Source organism: Tenebrio molitor, chromosome 5, assembly GCF_963966145.1.
Source record: "Tenebrio molitor chromosome 5, icTenMoli1.1, whole genome shotgun sequence".
Lineage (NCBI taxonomy): Eukaryota > Metazoa > Arthropoda > Insecta > Coleoptera > Tenebrionidae > Tenebrio > Tenebrio molitor.
In genome coordinates, this window is record NC_091050.1 from 7,421,756 (window position 1) to 7,444,509 (window position 22,754).

General features: G+C 32.7%; 4 protein-coding genes and 2 long non-coding RNA genes across 12 annotated transcripts; 3 read left to right on the forward strand and 3 right to left on the reverse strand.

The window, feature by feature from the left end:
- Window positions 1-844: 844 nt before the first annotated feature.
- Window positions 845-5,445, reverse strand: LOC138130118 (sorting nexin-13-like). Its single transcript, XM_069046500.1, has 17 exons — window positions 5,293-5,445; window positions 5,100-5,214; window positions 4,940-5,048; window positions 4,679-4,893; window positions 4,391-4,629; window positions 4,193-4,342; window positions 3,970-4,142; window positions 3,798-3,914; window positions 3,620-3,740; window positions 3,196-3,357; window positions 2,437-3,144; window positions 2,221-2,363; window positions 1,955-2,173; window positions 1,731-1,898; window positions 1,467-1,681; window positions 1,304-1,416; window positions 845-1,254 (listed from the first exon to the last, which is right to left on the reverse strand). The coding sequence occupies exons 1-17, from the start codon at window positions 5,315-5,317 to the stop codon at window positions 1,031-1,033; spliced, it is 3,216 nt and encodes a 1,071-aa protein (XP_068902601.1). The 5' UTR covers window positions 5,318-5,445; the 3' UTR covers window positions 845-1,030.
- Window positions 5,446-5,465: 20 nt separating this feature from the next.
- On the forward strand, window positions 5,466-8,771 carry LOC138130120 (transmembrane protein 26-like). The gene is made up of 6 exons (XM_069046503.1): window positions 5,466-5,794; window positions 7,175-7,485; window positions 7,567-7,660; window positions 7,708-7,797; window positions 7,851-8,258; window positions 8,303-8,771. The coding sequence occupies exons 1-6, from the start codon at window positions 5,466-5,468 to the stop codon at window positions 8,649-8,651; spliced, it is 1,581 nt and encodes a 526-aa protein (XP_068902604.1). The 3' UTR covers window positions 8,652-8,771.
- Window positions 8,772-9,066: 295 nt separating this feature from the next.
- Window positions 9,067-11,086, reverse strand: LOC138130121 (uncharacterized). Of its 2 annotated transcripts, XM_069046505.1 has the most exons (3): window positions 10,814-11,086; window positions 10,165-10,529; window positions 9,067-9,462 (listed from the first exon to the last, which is right to left on the reverse strand). In XM_069046505.1, the coding sequence occupies exons 2-3, from the start codon at window positions 10,429-10,431 to the stop codon at window positions 9,067-9,069; spliced, it is 663 nt and encodes a 220-aa protein (XP_068902606.1). In that variant the 5' UTR covers window positions 10,432-10,529; window positions 10,814-11,086. The 2 variants fall into 2 exon arrangements, with proteins under 2 accessions (XP_068902606.1, XP_068902605.1); XM_069046504.1 differs by lacking the exon at window positions 10,814-11,086 and having other exon boundaries at window positions 10,165-10,780.
- On the forward strand, window positions 9,923-11,388 carry LOC138130123 (uncharacterized). Of its 3 annotated transcripts, none has more exons than XR_011159499.1 (3): window positions 9,923-10,068; window positions 11,046-11,140; window positions 11,189-11,388. It is a non-coding gene; the product is annotated as an uncharacterized lncRNA (long non-coding RNA). The 3 variants fall into 3 exon arrangements; XR_011159501.1 differs by having other exon boundaries at window positions 11,208-11,388; XR_011159500.1 differs by having other exon boundaries at window positions 11,046-11,129; window positions 11,208-11,388.
- Window positions 11,389-13,809: 2,421 nt separating this feature from the next.
- LOC138132106 (uncharacterized) lies at window positions 13,810-21,195 on the reverse strand. 2 transcript variants are annotated; one of them, XR_011159982.1, is made up of 3 exons: window positions 21,058-21,195; window positions 15,555-15,905; window positions 13,810-14,473 (listed from the first exon to the last, which is right to left on the reverse strand). It is a non-coding gene; the product is annotated as an uncharacterized lncRNA (long non-coding RNA). The 2 variants fall into 2 exon arrangements; XR_011159983.1 differs by lacking the exon at window positions 21,058-21,195 and adding an exon at window positions 17,685-18,486.
- On the forward strand, window positions 19,015-22,127 carry LOC138132105 (actin-binding Rho-activating protein-like). 3 transcript variants are annotated; one of them, XM_069049484.1, is made up of 5 exons: window positions 19,015-19,144; window positions 20,511-20,653; window positions 20,706-20,877; window positions 21,068-21,160; window positions 21,568-22,127. In XM_069049484.1, exons 1-5 carry the CDS (start codon window positions 19,112-19,114, stop codon window positions 21,703-21,705), a joined length of 579 nt encoding a protein of 192 aa, XP_068905585.1. In that variant the 5' UTR covers window positions 19,015-19,111; the 3' UTR covers window positions 21,706-22,127. The 3 variants fall into 3 exon arrangements, with proteins under 3 accessions (XP_068905585.1, XP_068905586.1, XP_068905587.1); XM_069049485.1 differs by lacking the exon at window positions 19,015-19,144 and adding an exon at window positions 19,406-19,610; XM_069049486.1 differs by lacking the exon at window positions 19,015-19,144 and adding an exon at window positions 20,443-20,461.
- Window positions 22,128-22,754: the final 627 nt, after the last annotated feature.

Consider the following 22,754-nt stretch of genomic DNA (forward strand, 5'->3'; position numbering starts at 1 on the left):
TCATTCATTTGGGTGAACGGAATGAAATTTTTCTTAATTCATTAATTTTTTACACATTTTTGTTAAATTAATGTTGAAAATGACTATTGTTATTATTTATTCTACTGACACCATAACTCCTTTAGCCAGTAAAACCTATTTCTCCTTGGTAGCAAAACATTTTTCTTATGTGGCAAGTGTGCATCATGGTCAATTTTACCATTCTGGGTAGGTAATTTCCTTCCAGGTAATGCAGCGGTCGGCTATTGTAACTATAAATGTAATCGTTTCCTTATTATAATAATGGCTATGTTCTCAAACCAAAAATCTGACACTGAATCTGGTTCATGGTCAGTTTAGAGCTGGTCTTATCGTCGAACGGAACCTCGAGCGCGATAAGACCAGTTACATTTTTTTCTTCTGTTTGTAGCTTTTTTATCTTTTACTTTTCAAAATATGTATTACATAATTGTAAACAGCATTTTACTAAATTAATCCTCGTTCGTTTTATGATTTGTAACTATTATTTATCCAAACTTGTAAATTTATCATTTATTTTAGCTAGGTCGAGCAAGAGGAAGTGTGTCTCTGTCACCCTCTCTTCGGATCTGCGTTCCGGTGACCCCGTCTTCGTACACGTCTGGCAGCGACGCTAAGACCCTCGTCGTTTAATTGTTCTGCCGCCGAATGTACAAAAAAAAAACTTTTTTTAAAGAAATAAGTTAAAGTTACACTACCCAAAAAAGTTATGATTTAATTATTTCACTTTAGTGTGTACAACGCAAGTCTGATACGCCGAAGTAGATTGGTACTTTGGTTGAAATTAGCTCACTCGATCACAAGTACCTATATTAAAACCACAACGATATTTTAAGACTTTATTCTAACAAATAATACAACAAATTAAGCACAGTTCAAGGATAGAAATTAGTTATAAAAATAAACAAAATCTCTGAATAAATAATTTGCAACGTAAATAATATTTGGGAAGTTATAATAAAATCAGAGAATGCAATGGCACCCAATATTAATATAAAAAATAAATAATTTATCACCTAATATTCTGAGTATTGTTTTTATCTTGAATTCTTTTAGATTTTGAATGAAGTTTTTGAAATAGTTTAAACATATCTTTTTCTGGAAATAAAGTACACAAGACCCCTTCTAATAGCACATAGAGTAATCTACGATTTAAAATTGGTCTTTGAAATAATTCGAAAATTGTCAGTAAGCCTCTTCTTGTAGTCTCTGAACCAATAATATGCTTAAGCTCATCTAAAATAAAAAAGAAATTACCTTGCCCCCAATTTAGGCGCCATTTTACCAGATAAGCACGACAATAATGCAATTTTGGCAGCTACTCGTGTCCGGTTGCGCGTTTCTTCGTCACGATCCGGCTTTTTTTCATATTTCATACCGTTTGGCCAAAACGACTGCCTACATAAGATTCATTAAATAACTCAAAAACAAAACAAAAAAATTCTTACTTAAAAACGTATAAATAATGCGCCACGTTTTTCGGACTAGTTATAAATGAAACATAATCCAATATTCTACGATTAACAATATCACCAAACATGGTCCTCACGATTTGCCTTAATAAAGTCACTATTCTCCTCCTCAACCATTGGTTGCGAGATTTCAAATCGAAAACTTCGTCCATAAGCAACAACATTATTCGTAACGGAATATTATCATCAGTCTGCAAAAATAAGCCTGTAAAAGTGTTTGATTCAAAGAATCCCACGCACCTCTTCTATTGAAGCTCCCACTTTACTAGCCTCAGGTAACCGTCCCTGTTTCCCATGAAAAACTTTCGTTATGCCACCCATTACTTCATCAACAGTATTAAACAACTGCTCTGGCATGTTTTTAATAGTTTTCATGCCAGACTTGAGCGGATTAACCAAGGTATTAATCTGAACGAGCATTATGAAATAAATCAATCACGACTGTCGTCTACTGTGAGTCTTACAGTGCTGGAAATCGGTCCTCCGGTTGCCTTGTCGTAGTCCCCTTGTTCCAAAAACGTCATTAGCAAGTCTTGTAAACCGTGATGAGTTGTAACTATATTAGGATGGCAGAGTTCGTGCATGTAAGAACCCAACATCTTCATGCGGCGTTCTAGGACGGCTCTGTCCATGTTGTGGAATGTTTTTTTACCCGGGAATGATAGTTTTGAAAGATCCGGAAACTGTTTCAGTTGCTTCAGATTGGTACCGATGATAAATAAATTCTCACCTTATCCTTTACTTTGCTGTACAAGTCGTAAAAATCACTGTAGCGTCTGTAAATGTGCCACTCTTCGAGGAACCCGGTGTCGTATTGCCGACTCACTCTTATGGCATATATGCCGAACATTTTACCTTTCTCGCAGACGATACCTGTTCAAGATTCAAAGCGTTACCGTTAAACATTTTTACACGGTACCAACTCTTGTTTGATTTTACCTCTTACCTGTTTCTATTATGCTCACGCTCAGGACAAAATCTCCCGTTTTGAGGCTTTTCTCTATGGCCTTCTGATCTTCAACAGTCAAAATCTCATCCGTTTCATATTTAACGAAATCGTCCTTTTCATTCTGACTAGAATTTTGTGATTTCAAATCGCCGTTATTACTCTTACTCACAAACATCGTAACGTCACTGAAAGACCTGGCATGTTTAACATTCTTTCCGGTGCCTTCCGCCGTCAAAAATAAACTGTTTGGTGGCTGCTGCGGTGTACTTTGTTCTGAAAAAAATTTTGGTTGTTCTACGTTCAGCTCGACCGATTCGTTGCTGTTCAAGCTGATCGCATCCTCTTCTGTGATGTTCTGCTGCACCAAATCCAGCTCTTGCAGCAACTTGACATACGCTTTACTCTTTTTAAATGCGGGCAAATAGTCTTCATCATTTTCCATTTTGTCGTAGACCGCCTGCTGCACTTCGTCGAACCATAACTCGCTAGGAATCTCGTTTAGATTTCGAATCTTAAAGTAGAGGCTTTGGGATAAGGCTGGCTTGATCTGAACACGCTGTTCAGATTTTTCGCCTAAATACTGATTGTAGATGCTCTGAGCCGTCGAACGAATTGCTTCATATATTGGCCCAGGGTTATCGTTCGTTCCTTTTATTTTGTTAATATGCAAATCTGACAACTGTTGTTCTACTGACACTTTCCAACCTAAAGCGTTTCATTACCACATAGCTCAACGTTATTAATTTACACCTTTACCTTCGATGTTCAAATAAAAAAATAAGTCCAATTGTTTTCTTTGGCTGGATACATAATCAATAAAATAGGATAAAGCAACGTTATTCTTTAAAATTTGGTGTAACTTCAGATCAATCTTTTTTATATTTTCTAGCTGGATGTAATCGAGGGAGCTTTGAGTATCTGAGGGACGCAGAATATAGTAACATAATAAATTATTAATACTTGTTCTGCGAGAATGAAAACCTTGCAATTTATCATTTCCGGTCATTTCACCTCTCACATGTCATTTTTATTTGAATTATTGTTTTTTAATTGTACTTTCCGATAAATTATTTTCTCTCAACTTAAATTGTATCAATTTTCACGAGAAGTACAAGAACGGATCTTTTTTGCTGTTCATTCTCGCGGAACAATGCAACTATGTATGACGATAATTAGCTACCTAAATTCTCGGAATCTTCCATTTTTGTTAAGCGGCTATCAATCAATTTCAAAACATAAAATAAACTGCTCAGCTGTTGTTTAATTGCAAGATCACTTTCGCCCCCAGAATCACGTGACCTCTATTGTTAAAAACGAAAACAATGTGAAACTGTTAGAGAACAAATCAGAGACCTTACCAACTGCTGTATTTCTTTCAAAACTAGGTCTTTGGTACTTTTGAGTTCATCACAGTTGTCAGTAAGTCTGAGAGTAGTTAAAAAAATTTCACTTGGCAATGAACCATCACGTAAACACTACAAATTGTTAATCTAAGACATTAAAAATGGCAAAAAAAAAGTCTAAACTAACCAGCCAGATAATTGCCTGATTAATGTAATCTGGATCAGACAACATGGTAAAAAGTGGTTGAACAACACAATTTGAAAAAATTTCTCTTAAGACATACCGCAGTGGTTTACATTGAAAATCCTCATCTGGCAGCAAAATATATAATAATATTTCAACAATCTCAGATAAAAAATCTGCAAGGTTTGGTATAAAGAAAACTGTATCAAATGGAAATTATATGTACCTTTTTCTTTAGCCACATCCATACTAACAACATCTCTGCATACTAAGTTGTTTTCCATTTGACATTCCAGATCAAAAAAGTGGTCCTCTAAAGTAGTGCTTTTCTTAGATTCATTCAAATAAAATTTGGAATTTCCTACATTTTCAGATTCTAAAAAAAATTCTTAAATTGTCCTAGACAAAATTTACCAAACTATACCTTTCTTTATGTCAGTTGCCCTTCCATGATAGCGACTGATATCAGTTTCACTTTTATTTCTTTTATGAGAAGTCTTCCTTGGTGAAATTTTTTGGTCTTTCATTGGTGAATTTTTTGGTGTTTTGGATTTATCCAAAGACTTCATTTTTGCTCTTGCTTGTTTGAAAAGCCTCAAATGTGAAGCTGCATCATCTACCAGTCTAGTTGTTAAATAAGGAATCCAGTCAATCTCCTTCACCCTAATAAATTTTTTTCATTATAACAATAAGAAGTAAAGGTACTAATTACCTGTTAGATATATTAATTGCAAAAGTCTGTGAAGTCTTTCTTACTGTAACATTTGTAAATTCAGAATCTCTTGAAATTAAGTTGTACCATGGTGAAATATAATCTCTAATTATGTAGCCTAATATCTCTTGTAATGAGGTGTCTATTAATTCACTGCCTGTTACCCTATTATCAGATTTTTGTACTTTTTGTGGACTCACAAGTTGCTTGACCACCTGATGCAAAGTAATGAGATTTGTCACAAAAATAATACAACACTACCTCATTTAAGCCACCCTCTGGAAGAATATCTGCTGTAAGAGGATTGCCTGCACATTTATTGTAGAATTTTTCAACATCACCTTGTTTTAAATATAGTAGGGTAAACAACCTGTAATTAAATTGATTTAAAATGAACCAACTGGAAATAATGCTGATGTACCCTAATGTGAAAGCAAGAACTCCAAAAACAACTACTAGAAATGAGAATATTCCAAAAGTGGTTACAAATAAAATTACAATTAAACCAATCCATCCAAAAGCGTTTGTATCCATTTCTAAAATAGAGAAATCAAATAAACGTCTTCTAGAAAAAATACGATAGTGTCAGAATTGTAAACACGACGAACACATACTTAAGCGAGATAATACGTTAATCATTTAACTATGTTTACAGTAAATCACATGATAAATATGTGCAATTAAATGGGGACTAAATTCCTTCATATTTACTATTCACTTAACAAAATGTCACTATTTCGAGGTTATGTCCATTTAATTTTCAAATAGTGTACCTGTTTGCCACTAGATGCTGGTGTTTGACGCGGCGGCAAATTTGAAATTGGTCTTGATCGAATCGACAAACTGCTGTGCATGCGTCGAAATAGGGGATGGAAGTTTGAAATGTGTGTTTGTTTTGGTCAGGGATGGACGAAATTTAAATATGGCTAAATTTATTGCAACAATCAAAGCAATAATAACACGACTGGTCTTTGCAGCTCACGGTTTTGTTGCTATTTGGCAAGTGACGATTTTTAAGAAAAACTCCCTTTACTGGTATTTAAGTTCGCCGATTTTGTTGTTGTTCTTTGAAGGAATTTTCACACTGACGATTAAAGAAAACCAAGAGTGGAAATGGTATGTGCCAATCTCTTTCTAAACATTTTCAAGATTAGAGTGTTTTTTAAATAAACAAATTTAGATGGATCCGCTTGTGTTTATGCCCAGCTTTGCTATTAGATTCAGTTATGCCTTGACGTCAATCGCATAAAATCCGAGTCATACCGAAAAAAAATCTTTTATAAAACCGCAACGCAAATATTTTTGATTGAACCCCCTTTATGGTGTGGGCCTGGGTATGATTCACACTCAATTTAAATCGGAAATGGCACCTTTTCAAAATAATAATGAGCGACAGAGCGTTAAAGACAATTATAACTTTTAGCGTAAATCGTACGAAGTGAGCGTTCTGACTACAATACAACTGACGAATGACGAGTCAAATAATGAGGTGTTATGACGCAGGTAAAAGCTAAAGAGGAAAAATGATGGGTTGACTTTTCATTTCCGCGCAATTTGCAAATGTATTGTTGAGATGATAATCTTTATCCAGTAAAGTGACCTCATTTTATAGCACTTTAATAATGTCGATCGCGTCAAACCAATTTTACATTTCTTCTCATTATTTTTAAACAAATGCATTCTTCAGTAATAAGAAGTTATTATCGGGACGTGGGTGCAGACAAAACAATAAAGAAGTATCAATTTGAGTTCAAAATTGAGAAAGATATAGGTAGGTAGTGACGAACAGTAACTTCATTTGAGTAGGTTTTTTGTGGATAATATTAAAACATGTATAAAAAAAATCATATAAATACAGAAAGTATATACATTTGTATTTGTAAATAAATTTGAAAATAAAAATTTAACAAGCTTAGATAATCATAATTTTTTAAGTTTGAGTTGTTGAATTAGTATTGGAGGTGCAATTTATTGTAAAAAAATGTTTTCAGGTGTTTTTCAAATTCCTAAGACTAGAATAGTCAATGGTACATTTAATCTGTTTTTATAATTTTTTGTTTAGCATGTACGAGTACTTACGTTTTGTCTTGTTTTTCTTCGTCATTTCCTTTATATGTTTGTTTGTTTTAAAATCTTTACGTAAAGATGCTTACTCTTTCGATGTAATTTTTGTTTTCTGTGGTTCAAACACATTTTCAAAATTAGTGACTCACACTCTATTTTTGTGATCCTTTAATTGTAATGTGAATAATAAAACACATCTTGCACGTCAAACATTTGTAGTCGTCACGTTTCTCAATTCAGTTTGGCATCATCACTGTATTTTTTCCTCTTAACAACCTTTTGTTAAACATTTTTTTAAAATTTCCTTTGTGACAACCGTACCTACTAACGAAATAAACAATTTTTTTTCGTAATATCGATTTCAGTCGACGAGGTTTTTATTAATGGTGACGATTATAGATTATAAATTTATAATCAATATTCCTATTTCAGGTTTTGTCCTTCGGTCTTTCTTTATTTAGCTAGTATCGTACCGGCGATTTGGCTATTGGAATTGGACAAAGTAGATCGTCGTATAAGGGTGAAAGAAGAGACTTTGAATCTAACTTCGGCGACAAATTTAAAAGATATTAACAATTTAATCGGTGTGCAGATAAAACTTCCCGATATCCCCTTAAGTACCGAAACATGGATAACTCTTATCGAGCAATTTCTGATGCTTATTCTTATCATTGGGCGCTGGATGTTGCCCAAAGGCGACTTAACTCGAGACCAGCTCAGCCAGTTGCTTTTAGTTTATATAGGTATTTGTCAATAAATTGCACAAATGATGATAAATCTGTCAATCCAAAATGGCAATCGTTACGATTTGTTTGTTATTTTAGGAACGGCAGCTGATATAATAGAGTTTTTCGACTCATTCAAAGACGATAAAATAGCGGCCGAGCCGCTTTTAGTTTTGCTAACATTGGCCATATGGTAATTAAACGAAAGTTTGGTTTAAAGGAAGTCAACATATTTTGTAGGTCTTGGAGTCTTATGCAGTTTACCGTTGTTTTGACCGCTACGAAATCTAGAAAGTCGCGTCTCACCTCCACAGGGTCTATAATTAATCGGTTAATTATTCAACACAGTTGAAAAGTTTATTTCTTGACTGCGTTTATTTTAGATCCAACAGTTGCTGTACTATCGACGTGTGGGGAATTGCACTCAATATAACTCTACAGGATGCTCCTTTTTTAGTATTTAGACTTTTACTGATAACCCATTTCAAGATCATTTCTTATATGAACGTCTTCTTCACTTGCAAGAACACTTTGGTCATACTTTTACAATTGTATAGACTCTACGTCGTTCACAGTGAACATCGTAAAAGGAGTAACAAAGACGATTTCGAATTGACCAACATTTCGATTATTTCTAAACCGGATATGTACGGGGGTAGAAGGAGGGGTAAGGATAAGCATAGAACAAAAAGAAGCCATTCGAAAAGTCACAGAGCTTCAAAGAATTTTTCTGAGGAATCGGAAAATTCCAGTGAAGATTTTTCCGAAGGTTATAGCTGTAACAAAAAGAGGTTCGTTTATCAACGCGTTGTAAATTATTTATGACCTCGAGTAGTTCTAGTAGAAAAATCAAAAACTGTCGCAAAGATACTGGATATTCAACTGGCAGTTCACACACTAGTGCTCGTATACACAAGAATCGCTATAAGAAATCCAGAAGTCGGGAAAGTTCCAAAGAACGGCTCCCTTCAGACGGTAGGAAAATCAACAAACAAAGGTTGAAACGTTCGGATCAAGAAACTAAAGGCAGAAGGCGACTAGAGGAGGCATTCTCTGAAGAAAGTGAAAGCAATTTGTCTCCCGTTGAAAAAAAGGAAGAACCGAAACGGGAGAAAGTGAAGCCCAGAAGTTACGAGAAAGAACGCACAATTTCTGTATCCACAAGTGATCCTTCATCAGAATGACGGCATCAATTGGCCATAATGGCTATATTTTGCCTGTACATCTTTATTTTTATATGCTGTCTATTTTTTATATATTGCGGAATCAATTCCGATGGATTAGTGATAGCCAAGGTGTACAGGAAAAACAACACCCGAGTATAAAGAATATTAGATTTCTAATTCGTTAGAAAGGATAGTGATCGTAATAGATTCTGTGATAGATGGTTGTTTTAGACTAAACGAGTAGATATTTTATTATAACAAATTTAATTTTAAATTACAAAAATATATAAACAAGCGTTCGCACAAATTTATGAAGTTAACTCTATTAAAAGTAGTAACATTAGTGTTGTCTGTTCTAATTAAAATTCAAATTTAAGTTAGTGATAATCACAGTTTCTCCTAACTATCTTTGGTACATAATCGAGAAAAATTCCTATTGGCTTATGTGTTTGGACAAATCATCTTCATTAGTTTGCACAACAGCCAATAATTTTATTTGCTGCTTTAAGATGTTTTTTGCGTATTTTAGTCTGTCACCGTCGTACAAATTTTCTCTTCCTTTCGACGACAATTTGTTCACTAGTTTAGCGTCACTTACGTATGCCGTAATGAGTGTCAAATTGGATAAAAATAATGATTCTAAATCGTTCAATGTTACTTTTTTCTCATCCACTTTGACCTTATTTATTTTTCTTTTTCTACCCTGCTTGCCAGTTTTCACGGGCATTTTTTTGCTAATAACTTTTCTTTGCTTTCCCTTTTTCGCTACATTTTCCACTTTCCAATCTTCAGAATCTTCGTTTTTCGTTATGACGTTTTCAGGAATTTCCTGCAAATATCAATTAAAAAATATTGACTTAAAATAGGTAGGTAAGTACTACATATCTCTCTGACCACACAAAGGTCAGCCGTTATTATTGTTCACCATTTAATCTCTACTCATCGTGTTCGAAAGGTTAATTTAATGATGTCGTATGGTGTGGAATGTTCATAAAATTCTATTATGAATTATGATGAACCCACATTGAAAAGACATAATAACTTATTTATTTATTTTTTGTAATACCATTTTGTAGTTATAATTTTCTAAATATTTCTTTTTCAATTTGTATGTTACATTTCACTATATTTGTAATTATTAAATAAATATTAATATACCAAGAAAATGTTTTTTTGTCACCTAACTTGGTCTGGCTTTGCATGATTGAGTAAAAAAAAAATGAGTAAATTATCTTTCCTAGATACAGATTTTATCATTTATTTTTAATTGGATCTGGCCGATCATAGTAGGCAAATTTCTAAAATTAAACATCTTTCACAATTTATCTGACATTTTTGCAATTTATGAAAATATGCTTTAATGGAATTATGTCGAACAGAACCTAATGCCTTTCTTGCATCTAAGACCTAAACGTTCTTAGAACGTTGCCGTAAGGTGAGTTTCTTGCACTGTTGTTAACCTAACATCTGTCAAAACCTTTCCCAAGTCTTGCTTTTTACGAACCAATAATACGAATGCGTTTGTTCTTACCATAGAATTTTCCTCTTCGGCAGACTGGTCAAGCAACTCATTCTCCTCAAAAGTAGACACATCCATGTACTCCTCAAAACGTTTCGTGATCCGCGCCTTTCGTACTGGATTTCTTCTTGGTGCCCCTTTGATAGCTGCCTTCTGTCCGTTCAGTCTCTTGAGCATTTTGTCTGCAGTGGTTTTATACTCCTTGACAAATATGACGTCCTCGTCGCTCGGTTCGCTTAAATTTCCGTTTTCTTTAAAGCTGGGGTAAGATTCAATCATCGTAAGCCCATTTAGGATAGTACCGTTGAGACAGAGGTCCAGTGGTTCCGTTTGTTCGACGTGAAACCAGTCCAAATTGGAAGCTTGTGTTGCAGTACCTGAGACGAAAACTGATTCAGTTTCACAAATACTTTGGTCCATAACGTCAGTTAAAAGAACCACGGGTTGTAAATGATTGCATGTGGCCATAATAAATTGTTGGAGCCGCTGGAAAAATAAAGGAATTTTTTTCTCAAAGCAAAATCAACGGTGGGTTGATTGGTACAGAAAGCGAGTTTTTGCCGTGGGCTTTTCGATACTTTTGGAAAACTTTTTTGAAAGGTCGCGAGGTTTTGTCAAAATGTGTGTCCTGAATTAGTCTAGATAGTTAAATAGCACTTACGTGTGGAGAAATTATCAAGTAATAGTTAAATGTCACACAAAACTCTAACAGCTACTTTAACTGATTGATTTAGTTGGTTACATAGCAACAAGTGGAGGTGTGTGTGATTATTTGCAATTCGGCAATTTTGTCTGTTGTGAAAATGATTTGGAAACTTATTAGTATGGAAAATACTTACCCACTACTGAATCCTTTGAAATGGTGTGTTGAAAATGTCCAGGCTCTGTTTCAGTTGCGAATAGAAAACCACCACAAAATCACTTGGACACAACAATTGACTATTTTATTAGTGACCGTGGATACAAAAGTTCAAAATGTAGGTATAAGGTAAAAGTGATAAGTGAACTAAGAATGATTGACAAAAACCTATTTAAGCACTAAATTAAAATTTTAGTACACTAATTTATCAAGGAGAGAGCATTAAGATCTAAATCAATCATAGGAACAGGAACAAAAGGATCCGTCAAAGATGGTGGCGAATTTATAAGTGCTGTGTTCGACACTTCTACTAAAAGAATTATTTTTATAACTCACAAATTTAATTTAAACTTTTCCACAAAACATTTAAAATAAGATTTTTTACTAAAAATCCTTTTTTTATATATTCTGGGAGGCAACTATAAATTTCTATAATAGAACAGTATAGAAATGTATAATTAAAAATATGGCCGTTCTTTTAAACAGTTAAGTTTTGGATTAAAAGAAGTAATTTATAACACGAAATAATTGAACTGGGGTTTGAAGCTTTTTTAATATTTCAAATTCTAAACCCTCTGGAATTTTTTACAACACAAAATTAAGGCACATGGAAGTTAGACCACTCTACTGCGCGTCTTTTCTAATTACATACATCGCTGGACGGTAGATTAAGACCCTTTGGAATTCCTGCATGGAATCTAAATATTCGATCACAAAATTACTCCAATATTTGACGTTGTAAATATTCACACTGACATAACAAAGAAAATTTAAATTAAATAATTGAATATTTAATGCAGTCGTCTTCGCTTGTCATGAGGAGACATTTTTCTCCTTTATTTGTTCCCAAGTTCATGTTTTACAGCGTTCAAAACCTCTGCTTGGCTTTTTGAAGGAGTTGGAAGAACAGGTATTGGTTAGTAGTGGCCGACGGTTAGTTTACCTTGCCATCAATTTGGCACTTGCGCTAAAATGAGAGATTAAGATATTAAAATGTACCTCTACCGTTAAACAGGTAGGTTTATTTATTGCCCATTGCCCATCCATTTAGTGATTGACTGATTGTAAACTGCTTCATTTCTAAGCCGATTCCAATTCGAACATGTGTCTTTTCATCTTGGTATTCTTAGTAAAATCTGTAGGTAAAGTCGGGTTGTTTGGTGGAGTTCGGGAAACCCGAAATTTGAGGAAATCTTCACGGGTGGCTAAATACAAAACTCTCCGCAGAGTCGGCCACTACTAATAAAAACGGAACGGAACCGAAGAACGGCATATTTCTTCTGATGCACCTATATTTTTATATTCCTGTTGTTGCTTACGGATTATCTCTTATCTTCTCTTAGGAGAGTTCCGTAGCCTATGTTTTAGAACTGTTGTTAAAAATTTGTATACTTACTAAATACTGTTTGTTTTGTCATTTACATCTTTTACAACGTGAGATTGGGAAAATTTATACTCGTACCGGTTTACAACGAGCAAGAACTTGCGTTTTTTGTCAACATAGAAAGAAAATTAAACAAACATTTTAAAACTTAAACCCTCTTAAACCTTGCCACATTATTTATGAATCTCTTAAAATTTTATTTTTTCAAAAATAAATCAGAAAGTTAACCCCCAAGTGTTCTACTTGGAAGGCCGTAATCTTTTGGGGGTCCAACCCGACCCTAATCCATCGACACAGATTAGAAACGGTGGTCTAACTCAATATCACCGCAAAATAAACAGGTAATGGAATAAACAAATTTACCTGGAAGAATATTTAAGTATTTAGAACCATAAAAAATTTCTTCAAACAAATTTATTTCTAGTTTTGACTTTTATTTCTTCGCTTAAATACATTGGTGTTGTTATAAAAAATCTACAACAAATTTAGACTATAGTTTGTGATTAGAACCTGTGATTTTTATGATCAAAAAATTTGTAATCGAGTCAGCCTTGGAGATGAGATGTCTTCTTCAATTGATATGTCTCATTGTGACATCTAAACTTACGTGATTTGAATGTATAATTAATTTTAGTAGAGAAAAATTAGATATGCTTATGTAACGTTTTTAAAAAGCTGCAGCCTTTACAATTAATTCTTTGACGTTAATTTAAAATCTTTGTTAGATTCTTGATGGATGTTGCTTTGCAATTTGCACCACGACCGCACACCTTTAGACGAAACGTCATCAACTTTAGCATTCACGTTTTCTGATAATCGTTTATGCAATACATATTATAACAATGTAATAAAACAAATGTCCTCTTAATACAGTTTTTTGAAAAGTCACTTATTTTTAATGATAAAACCTTATTCAAAAATTATCACTACGGTTATTTTTTCTGTTACAATTATTGCTGTCGTTCAACCACGGACATTTCGGTTGACTTTTGATTGGGTTACAAATTTTCTTTATCACACGATATCTTATCGCAAAATTTCTGCTTTGTTTTTGAGAATAGACGTATATTTATCTCCGCTGAAAAACGTCTTAGCACACCCCTTTATCTTTCTGGATATTTTTCATGGGCCTCTCTTCATCTGTTTTATTATCTCCACTCTTATTTAGCAAACTATAGTCACTCGAGTTGATAAGGGGTTTTATTGTTTATAGGTATGTAGCCACTCTTTCGTTTCAGTTGATGAGCAGAGTGTCAAATTAGGGGTTAGAAAAAGGTTTAAAAAAAATATTCCTTTAAAAGTAGGTCAATATGTAAAAATTGTTTATTTCAAAGAGTTCTATTGGTGACAAATTTATTACGTCCATTTCCGTAACATCCTGTAGGTATATGTAAAAAAAAACAAAGCGTAATATACAAAGATTTTATTTAAAGAAAGAATAACAACATATAATATACAATACATGAAAAAAACTGGAATTAACAATATCAAAATAATAAAATTTAATAATGTTCATGTTAAGATCAGAGAATGAGAAAAATTGTTCACTAAAAGAAACTAATTTCTTCTGGTGTAAAGTAAACTGACATTTACTTCCCGAGTTTATGTGAAACACTATTCCTCATTCTGTCAATACATTTTATTCACATCGAACTTTGCTTTCGCGGCTTTTGTTGAATTAAAAACAAAATTTCTTATGAAATTTTGTGTTTAAGCAAATCGTCAGAGTTAACCATCACAACAGCTAGTAATTTAAGTTGTTGCTTTAATATTGTTTTTGCCCATTTAAATCTAGCACTTTTATTCAAATCGTTTGCTGCTTGAAACGTACATTTGTTCAGTGTCTTAACATCATTTATATAATTTTTAATTAGTGATAAATTCGAGTGAAATAGTGATTCCAAATCCTTTATTTTTACTTTTTTTTCATTCAATTTAGATTTGTTTACTTTTCTTTTTATACCTTGTTTATCGGATTTGCTAATGTTCTCATATTTTGCTTTGCCTTTTTTAAATCCACTCTTTTTCTTCCATTTTTCAAATTCTCTATTCCCTTTCATAGCGTTTTCAAAATTTTCCTAAAAATATTCATATTAATTACAGGGTGTTATGGGAGTCCACGTTATGAATTTAATCACCAATAGAGCTCTTTAAAATAAACATTTTTTTACATGTTGATCTTTTTTTAATAATCGAATAATTTTTTTTACATTTTTCTAACCCCCCCCCCCCCTTTTGACACTTCGCTCATGGGACAATCATTAATTGCAACGAAAGAGTGAGTGAAAATGTTTTTATGCGTTAAAAACTTTAGTTTTTTGAAGAAAGAACGATCGCTGTTGTAATACTAACAGTTTCTACTGTTTTTTATTCGAATATTTTATTTTAATTGACTAATTCTTTTTTAGTGCTTCGTTATCAATGGATGTGTAAACACATGAGCCAGTTTAAATTTTAACTGTGTTTCAAAGAATTTGCAAAAAAAATGATAAATAATGATTTTTTTAAATTTTAACGAGTCCTATGGGTGGTTAAATTTATTACGTGTACTTCCATAACACCCAGTATAGCTATATATTACTTAAACAAGATTTCCTTTTGATGTATAACATGTAGCTTTAAAATATTTTTTAATTACTCGCCATTTTAGTTATACAGGGTATTTCACGTGTGATATTAATGAGCCCGGCGGAATTGAAAATGAAACTCACAATGTACATATTTCCAAAGTGAACGTGGCTATTTTAAATATCGCATTGTTTTAAAATGAAATTATGAATCCATGATGGTTTTGCTTCCAATAATCTTATTTGTCACAACTAACATTTACGAAAAAGTTAAAATACGACGATTAAAATGTATTCGAAGGATGAAAAAACAGAGATGATTTTGATTTATGGCGAATGTAATAAAAATGCTTCTGCGGTTGCGCGTTTATGCAGACAATAGACATTTTCCTCTTCGTTTTTTTACAATTTCATTTAAGCAAGCGAATTCATATCAAAATTTACCAAACTGCACAGCTAACCATGTTTTATGTTTTTTAAATCAAAAAACAAATATCCACATTAACTTTGGAAATGCTTTGTGGATTGCATTTTCAATTCTGTTGGGCTCATTATCACTCGTGAAATACTCTGTATAGAGGCAAAAACATACCACATAATTTTCTTGTTGGATTGAATTATCGTATTCTTCAATTTCCTCAAAAACCGAGACGTCTATGTATTCCTTAAAGTGTTTTTTCATTCGCACTTTTCGTATTGGATTCCTCCTTGGTGCTTCTTTGGCAATTATTTTTTTTGCGTTTAATTTCTTAAACACTTTCAGTGCAGTTATTTTGTACTCTTTGACAAAAATAATTTCATCATCACTGGATTCACACAAATTGTCGTCTTTATTAACGGGTTGGTAAGATTTAATCATCCTAAAGTCCACTGATGGTATCAACATCAAAAAATTCTCCGGTTTAATTTACTTTTTATTAAACCACTCTAACCAAAAGCTCATCTGAAAGAAAGATCACAGTAGCAATTATGGGTAGTCTGAAATAGTGCTACATTAAGATGCATAGTACATAAACTATTCCTGAAAATATGTAATTTTTTTTACTTAGAATATTAATAAATATCTATAATATATTTGACTTCTTTATACAATATCAACTTTTATTGTTGTTTATTAAACCGGAATTGTACCTTTTATTTGTGTCTATAAAATTTCAATCTAATCGCACGTGGGTAATTCTTTAGCAATTGCCAAATTATTTTGTTTACTGACTTGTTTGTGACTTGCCAACTTTCCAAATTCATCATAAAAAATTTCAAAGTGACGCGTGTCCCCGTACAAGTGGCTAGGCAAGTCGGAAGTTTCTTGAGCAATGCGACGTTTGACTATTTAATTTTATCCAAATAAAAATAACCTTGAATTCAAAGGGTCAACAAATGGCAAGAAAGAAATTAAAATTTTATTTGTGACTCCGTGACTTGAATATAGAAACAGGATGTGCCAAATTAGAAGTAATATTAATAAATCAATGATTGGAAAGGTCTAAATTTATAACTTCATACACAAACAGCCAAGTAACCAAAATTTATTTATCGACATTTCCATAATTTCCGACTTGACGCCCCCATTCAGGTTCCTAAGTTTATATTTTGGGTTTCGACGCTTGTTTCCTGAAATCGTGAATCACCTTCAAGCCTGATATTAATTACTTGCGTAAAAATATAAGTCTTGTTAAAAAGGATGCGCACGTACGGCATCTGTTTGTTGTACATATTACTCTTTTGCTTCTTTAACGAACGTAATGACTGTTTCAAAAATGTAGACATATGTATATCATAAATTACGATTAAGCACCCATTCAAGAAAACCAATAGTCCTATTCGGATGATTTAGATAAGAATATCAATTATTTGTTTACACCAGATTTATTAATAATCTTTTGATGGTTGGAACAGGATGTCTGTTTTACAAAATGTTGGCCCAAGTGCTGTATTGTGCACATTAGCTGAGAGAATCGGTGGTTTATTTATGAACTCATCGTTTGTGCATAATTTTTAATTATATCTCATTATTTTTTAGCCTTGAAAAATTTGTTTAAAAAGACGGATTATTTTTAAGTCTAGAGATCTAGACAGTATCTCGTCAAATGTGAACACTTAATTTAAACGATGATTCATTCTTCAAAAAATTAATTTCAGAAAGTTGTCACTTTGCTATTTGTTACACAAGACCATTTGGCAGCCGCCAAATCAAAAGCAACTAACTGAAGGGAAATTTACTTCTTTGTCCAAAATAATTTATGTTGCAGGAGTTTTCTACATTGTTTCAGTATTAATTTTAAGTAACGTTAAAACATAATGATTTAATGTCGCACATGTTTAAAGGTAACATTAAAAATATCTAATGAAAAGTTAAATAGCGGAAAATTTAAAAGGATTTATTTTTAAAATTCCAATCTCTCTAGGTTAAATGTGTAAAGAATTTTTCGCGATCCTGCGCGTATAAAATTTAATCGTATCCTTTTCAGGCGATCTCGCGACCCCGCGATTCGTTTAAATTGGATTTCCTGTGTTTATTTTTGTAAGAACGTCAATGAAGAATTGTTTACGAATTTACTACGAAGCTCAAAGTTGCGTAGTGACTTATAGTAGCTAATATAAATATCACTCGTTTTCTTTTTGCCGTTTTGATAGCTATACATTTAATCGGCGGAAAATAAACACGACATGGAAATTTTCTTCTTTTCATAAAATTACGGATTTGTATAAAATGTTCTCTTACCGGGCTTGTTTATGTTCGTTGAATGTTTCATTTCTGGAACATGCAGCGCGATATTAGTCTGAACACGTTTTCCATCAATTAAAATTCTTTTAGTGCGAGTCGCTATTTTTAATTTTGGATCAAAATTCCCAACGTCTAGGACACCGCCGGTCCTTCCTCAATAAGAGGAAACGGTTCAAGACGACTTGTGTAAATAATGAATAAAATAGGTCAAGTTGTCAACATTTTCAAATTGCCAGCTACAATAATTAAGAGCGATAAAAACATCCATTATAACAAAATGTTAAGGTCAGATGGGCATTTTAAAAAATTGAAACTTCTTTATTCTTTGCAAAAAGTCGTTAATGAGTATCTTTATTGTCTCACTACTTAATAAAATACATATTCATGCAAACAATAAACTTTTGATGTTTTGTTCTCTACATCTACTCAATGAACTGAACCGATAATTTTAGCACATATTTTGGCCAACACTGTTCGCTTCATACAACGTGATTCATCCACAATCCTTGCATCAACCTAGAACGTGAATGAAATCATTTTCCACACTATTTTGATGTTTTTAAATCTCTTTTTGTGGTTGCACACCAAATATGTCAAATATTTTACATTTTTACTCTACCTTTACTGCTCCGATCTACATTTTTTTTTGTAGTTTCCAATACCACCAACTCAAACGTGGAAATCAGTAGGTGTTGAATTTTTTGAAACTCTATTGTCAATTTGACATAGTCCTTGATGAGTAGAGACTTCTAAAAACAAATCTCTCACCGGGAACTATTTTTAAACTATAATCTCTATTTACAATAATTGCTAAAGCTGTACCTAACTAAATTATAATTCATATAAATTACTTTTGGGACACAACCACTTGTAGGAATGTTAATTTAATACAGAAAAAGTTCTATAGACATATATCGAAACGCAAACAACTTTAAAATGTTTCATCAAGTGAGATTCGAACACGTGGAAATTAATTCAAGGCAGATCCTCATTTATCTGTCAAAAGAATAAATTATAAGGCGCCAGATAATTCTTGGACTACTGTAAATAACACTGGAAAAATCTTAAGCACGCAACAAAAAATCTGCTTAATTTTAACTTATAAAAAATTGAGTAATCTCTGGCCTCTGGTTCAAGGAACATTCATCGTGAAAAATATTTTCCGTGAAAGCTAAAACTAGAAGATCAACTTGCCGAACTGAAATAAAATGAGATTGAAGCAAGGTTATTAATCCGGATAAAAGAAAAATGTAAAAATAAGCAACCCGAATGAATAAAATTTCACTTGATTTTTTATAATTAATAATTATGGAACAGTTTTTGATATTGTCAGTCAACTAGAAACAATACTGTCAACAAGTGTCACAATTACACGTTTAAATTATTGTTAAAATCTTAGGAACTTTAACAAAATTCGTAAAAGTATGTATCCAAAAAGTCAGGAACTTATTGCTTGGGTGAGTTATTTAAAAAAAAAACCATTACACGATTTTTCCTTAAGACAAAATATATTTTGAAATATTTTAAAACGTTTATTTATTGTGAAAAAAATACAGCAGCTGTAACAACTTCCGAAAAAATAATAAAACGTAGAGAATAGTAAAAATATTTTTCTAATGAATATCGTTGCGAGAAAATTGTGAAATATAGCTCATTTCGTGACGTATCATCCTGCGACGCCCGGCGTCGCTCATTTATCTATATATTTGCACACATTCCTACGGTGGTATAATAAGCGTCGTCCACCCGAAGATTCGCCACTTTACTCAACAGGCGCACAAAAGACATCTCGAAAATTAAAAGAATTCCCCTGCATTCAAAATATAAGAAGTGATAGTGCTCTGTCTGATTTTCGTGTTTCAAAGTTAATTTTTTTTTGAAAAAGAGTTCAAAATGTCCACGTGTGTAAATCCTGCAGCATACGTAAGTAACTTTGGATTTTTTTTTCTTTTCTACTAATTCTAACTCTAGTTGTTTTTCAAAACCAGAGCGTTACAGCTTTTCTACATTAATTAATCAGTTTTTCTTCCTTGATTTAATATTTAAAAAATTCTATCTTATGGTAATCATAATCATAATTTACTAAAATCAAATTTCATTCAACTTTTAGTTGTAGGAATTGGAACAAGTATTTATATGCTTGTTTATAGAACTTGTTATTCATGGACATGTTCATTGAAAGGTTTATTGTACTTACTACTTTTACTACTTGCGTAAGAATAACCAGAATACAATTTTATCTAAAACTGGATCTGACATATTGAAAGTAGTAATTTTTTTGTAAAGTATGTAAAGTATTTGATTAAAAAATATTGAAAACACTTTTCATTAAGAGACAACGCGCATCGAAAACTTATTTTAATCATAATCAACTGATGATTTTAATTTTTTTTTGAGAAGAAATTAAACAAAGTCATTAGTGCCTCTTGAATTCTCACATATTTTATGTAGAATTCCGCACGGATTCAAAATTTTAGTCGCTATTTTTTTTTTTTAACTGGCAACTATTTTGGTAAATGTGGGCTACGGACCAAAAATCAGTCGCCCGAAGGGTTAAATCCATAACTCATTCTAGAAAATGACGTAACAGCTGACGCCTATTATAAAAAAACATGAGTATTTTGGCGGACATCCAAAGACACATCGGCCAAAAACGCAAAACATAGAATTTCTATAAATAGATATTTTCAGTTTCAATGTTAGATTCCACTGAGGGGTCATTATCAACATTTTCTGAAACGTGACGCGCGCTTTGTCAAAACAAAACAAAAATGGTGAAAACTTCTTTTCTTTACGTCACTATATATTTTAATCATCTTTCAGGGCTCACCGTTAAGTTCTAAAGTTGCTCTGTTCGATGCAGTTGCCACCAAACACATCCAAAGTCAGGCCATTAATCCATTCTCAAATGACAACAAACCTGGATCTTTACCGAAACCAAAAATTTCAAAAGAAGAATATGGACGGTAAATGAGGCATCTCGTAGGTGTAGAAAGTCGACTAACGATATAATTTTAGACCTGCTAAGGGCTCCCTGTCTGAAGCTAGAGGATTCAAAGCTTCTCAGCAAGTATCCAAAGAAATGTTAGAACTTTGTGATATAATCCATCAGCAAGGAGAACCTTTGTTTTCACCTGAAGAAAAACCAAATGATCCTAGAGTCGTTATCAGTTTTGGCGAACTTTTTTCGGTAAGGGAGTTAGTCAACTTTAAGATGGCGTTCTTTGTCAAAAATTTTAAGTCACTCAATAACATAACCTCAATTTTAAGATTGAGGTTATGTAATTTTTTAAAAACAAAGGACAGAACTGATAAATAATATATGACTTTCAAATAAATAGCTTAACTGACTATGTAACTATGTACTTACTGTTTTTTAGATTTATACCGTAATTTCAAACAAATTGGTAGGAGTTCTGCTTCGGGCCAGAAAGCACAAACTACTAGATTTTGAAGGAGAATGCTTATTCCAGGTAATTATCATGCAAAAGAACTAAACAAATGATGTTTCTTATTCGTTTACTTTGGGGGAGATTCACGAAACTCGGTAAGGCTCGATAAGGCATTGCAAATTTAAAACCATGACAACTGACATTGTATTTGCCGTTTCGTTAACGATTTGCAAATTTGCAAAGTTTCATGAATCTACCCCTTTGTTTTTATTAAAAGTAAGAAGATAACATACCGAGTTCAAATTTTGAATTAGACCTACTTGATCTAAATTCAACATGTCGCGGAGTTACCGGTACCGCATTACCTTTAGATAAACGTAGTCAGCCTTGTTAGGTTTTTACAAAGCTGTAAAAAATCCTTTTTTAAGTTAAATTTAGAACAATAAAAGAAAATATTTAGGTACGCTAACCGAAAATTGAATTTTCAGAGGAGGGACGATCACGTGCCTGTAATTCTACTTAAACCAATCGAGGAAATTAGAGAAATGTTACGTGATAAAATGGAAGACGCTGCTGAAAGCCAAAAATCAAGTGAAGAAGATAATCAAAGTGATGGCAGCAATTAGATGTGTATTTCATTTCTCACCAATTAAGGACCAGTTAAAACACTTTCCGTCTATATTATACATATTTATTAATGAATTATAGCTATACTAAGTAAACCTGATTATGTCTGGATAAAAGATAACATTTTTGTTAGACGTATTTTAATAAAGTCAAAAGAACAAATTTGTAATGTGCAATAAACTTATACGGGGTCATTATAAATGTTTGTAACAACTAGTGGGCGTAGCGGCGTACCTAAAGCATAGCGCACAGCCACCTACGATGGTACAATCATTTATAAGGGTCCCGTACATAAGTTGTACTTAGCTTTAGAATGATGAAGTGGAAAATTTATATTTCATGAAAAAATTGTTGAAAGGCCAGTAGTATAGTGCAGAATTTATACTTAAATTTTCTAAAATAAAAATATTTTCGTAGTCGACTCTTTATACAGAATGTCCCAGAACTGCCTCCCCAGAGAAAAAAGAGTATTTGAATAAACGTGGTCATCTGAATTAAAGAAAAAAAGTCCTGTCTCACGCGATAATCGAAAAAAGACATCCTAAAGTTGAGTATCATAATAAAGGTAGGGTAACGGCAATTTTGCGTTGCCGGGATTTCGAATTTTGTTGTTGATATATTCATTTTTACTGTTTATTTAGCAACCTGTCTGATTTTTTTAGTAATACCTGAGGACGAACTTCTGGGATTGGTGAAATTGAAAACGTTATACCTAACTAGGTTATGTAAGCTACAGGAACATTTATTCTATAGTCATCTTGGAGTCTGGTTTGCTGTCGGCACATGCCTGTTTTCTACGGGGAGTCAGTTCTAGGACAGGCTGTATATTTAATATAAGTCACGTTGGTTAAACTCTTATATTTATTACGAAAGAGCAGTCATTTGCGAAATTTTGTTGCTGAACTTTTGTTTAAACGGAGATACAGCAATAAAATGGTACAATTGGGATAATTTTTACATAGAAATGTACATTTTAAAAGAAATTAGAATGATAATGATTTTCGATTAGCAAAAACGAAAATTTAACAGTTTGCATTATTGTTAAAAC

Coding starts and splice junctions, on each gene's coding strand:
- LOC138130118 (XM_069046500.1), bottom strand. CDS start 5,317: ATGATTAACGTATTATCTCGCTTAA. Junction 5,215..5,292: donor TAACGTATTATCTCGCTTAA/GTATGTGTTCGT, acceptor TCTCTATTTTAG/AAATGGATACAAACGCTTTT. Junction 4,143..4,192: donor GGATGTGGCTAAAGAAAAAG/GTACATATAATT, acceptor CAAACCTTGCAG/ATTTTTTATCTGAGATTGTT.
- LOC138130120 (XM_069046503.1), top strand. CDS start 5,466: ATGCTGGTGTTTGACGCGGCGGCAAATTTGAAATTGGTCTTGATCGAA. Junction 7,486..7,566: donor GTTGCTTTTAGTTTATATAG/GTATTTGTCAAT, acceptor TTGTTATTTTAG/GAACGGCAGCTGATATAATA. Junction 7,798..7,850: donor ACAGGGTCTATAATTAATCG/GTTAATTATTCA, acceptor CGTTTATTTTAG/ATCCAACAGTTGCTGTACTA.
- LOC138130121 (XM_069046504.1), bottom strand. CDS start 10,620: ATGGCCACATGCAATCATTTACAACCCGTGGTTCTTTTAACTGACGTT. Junction 9,463..10,164: donor CCGAAGAGGAAAATTCTATG/GTAAGAACAAAC, acceptor TGATATTTGCAG/GAAATTCCTGAAAACGTCAT.
- LOC138132105 (XM_069049484.1), top strand. CDS start 19,112: ATGTATCCAAAAAGTCAGGAACTTATTGCTTGG. Junction 20,654..20,705: donor TCAAAAGAAGAATATGGACG/GTAAATGAGGCA, acceptor ATATAATTTTAG/ACCTGCTAAGGGCTCCCTGT. Junction 20,878..21,067: donor GTTTTGGCGAACTTTTTTCG/GTAAGGGAGTTA, acceptor ACTGTTTTTTAG/ATTTATACCGTAATTTCAAA.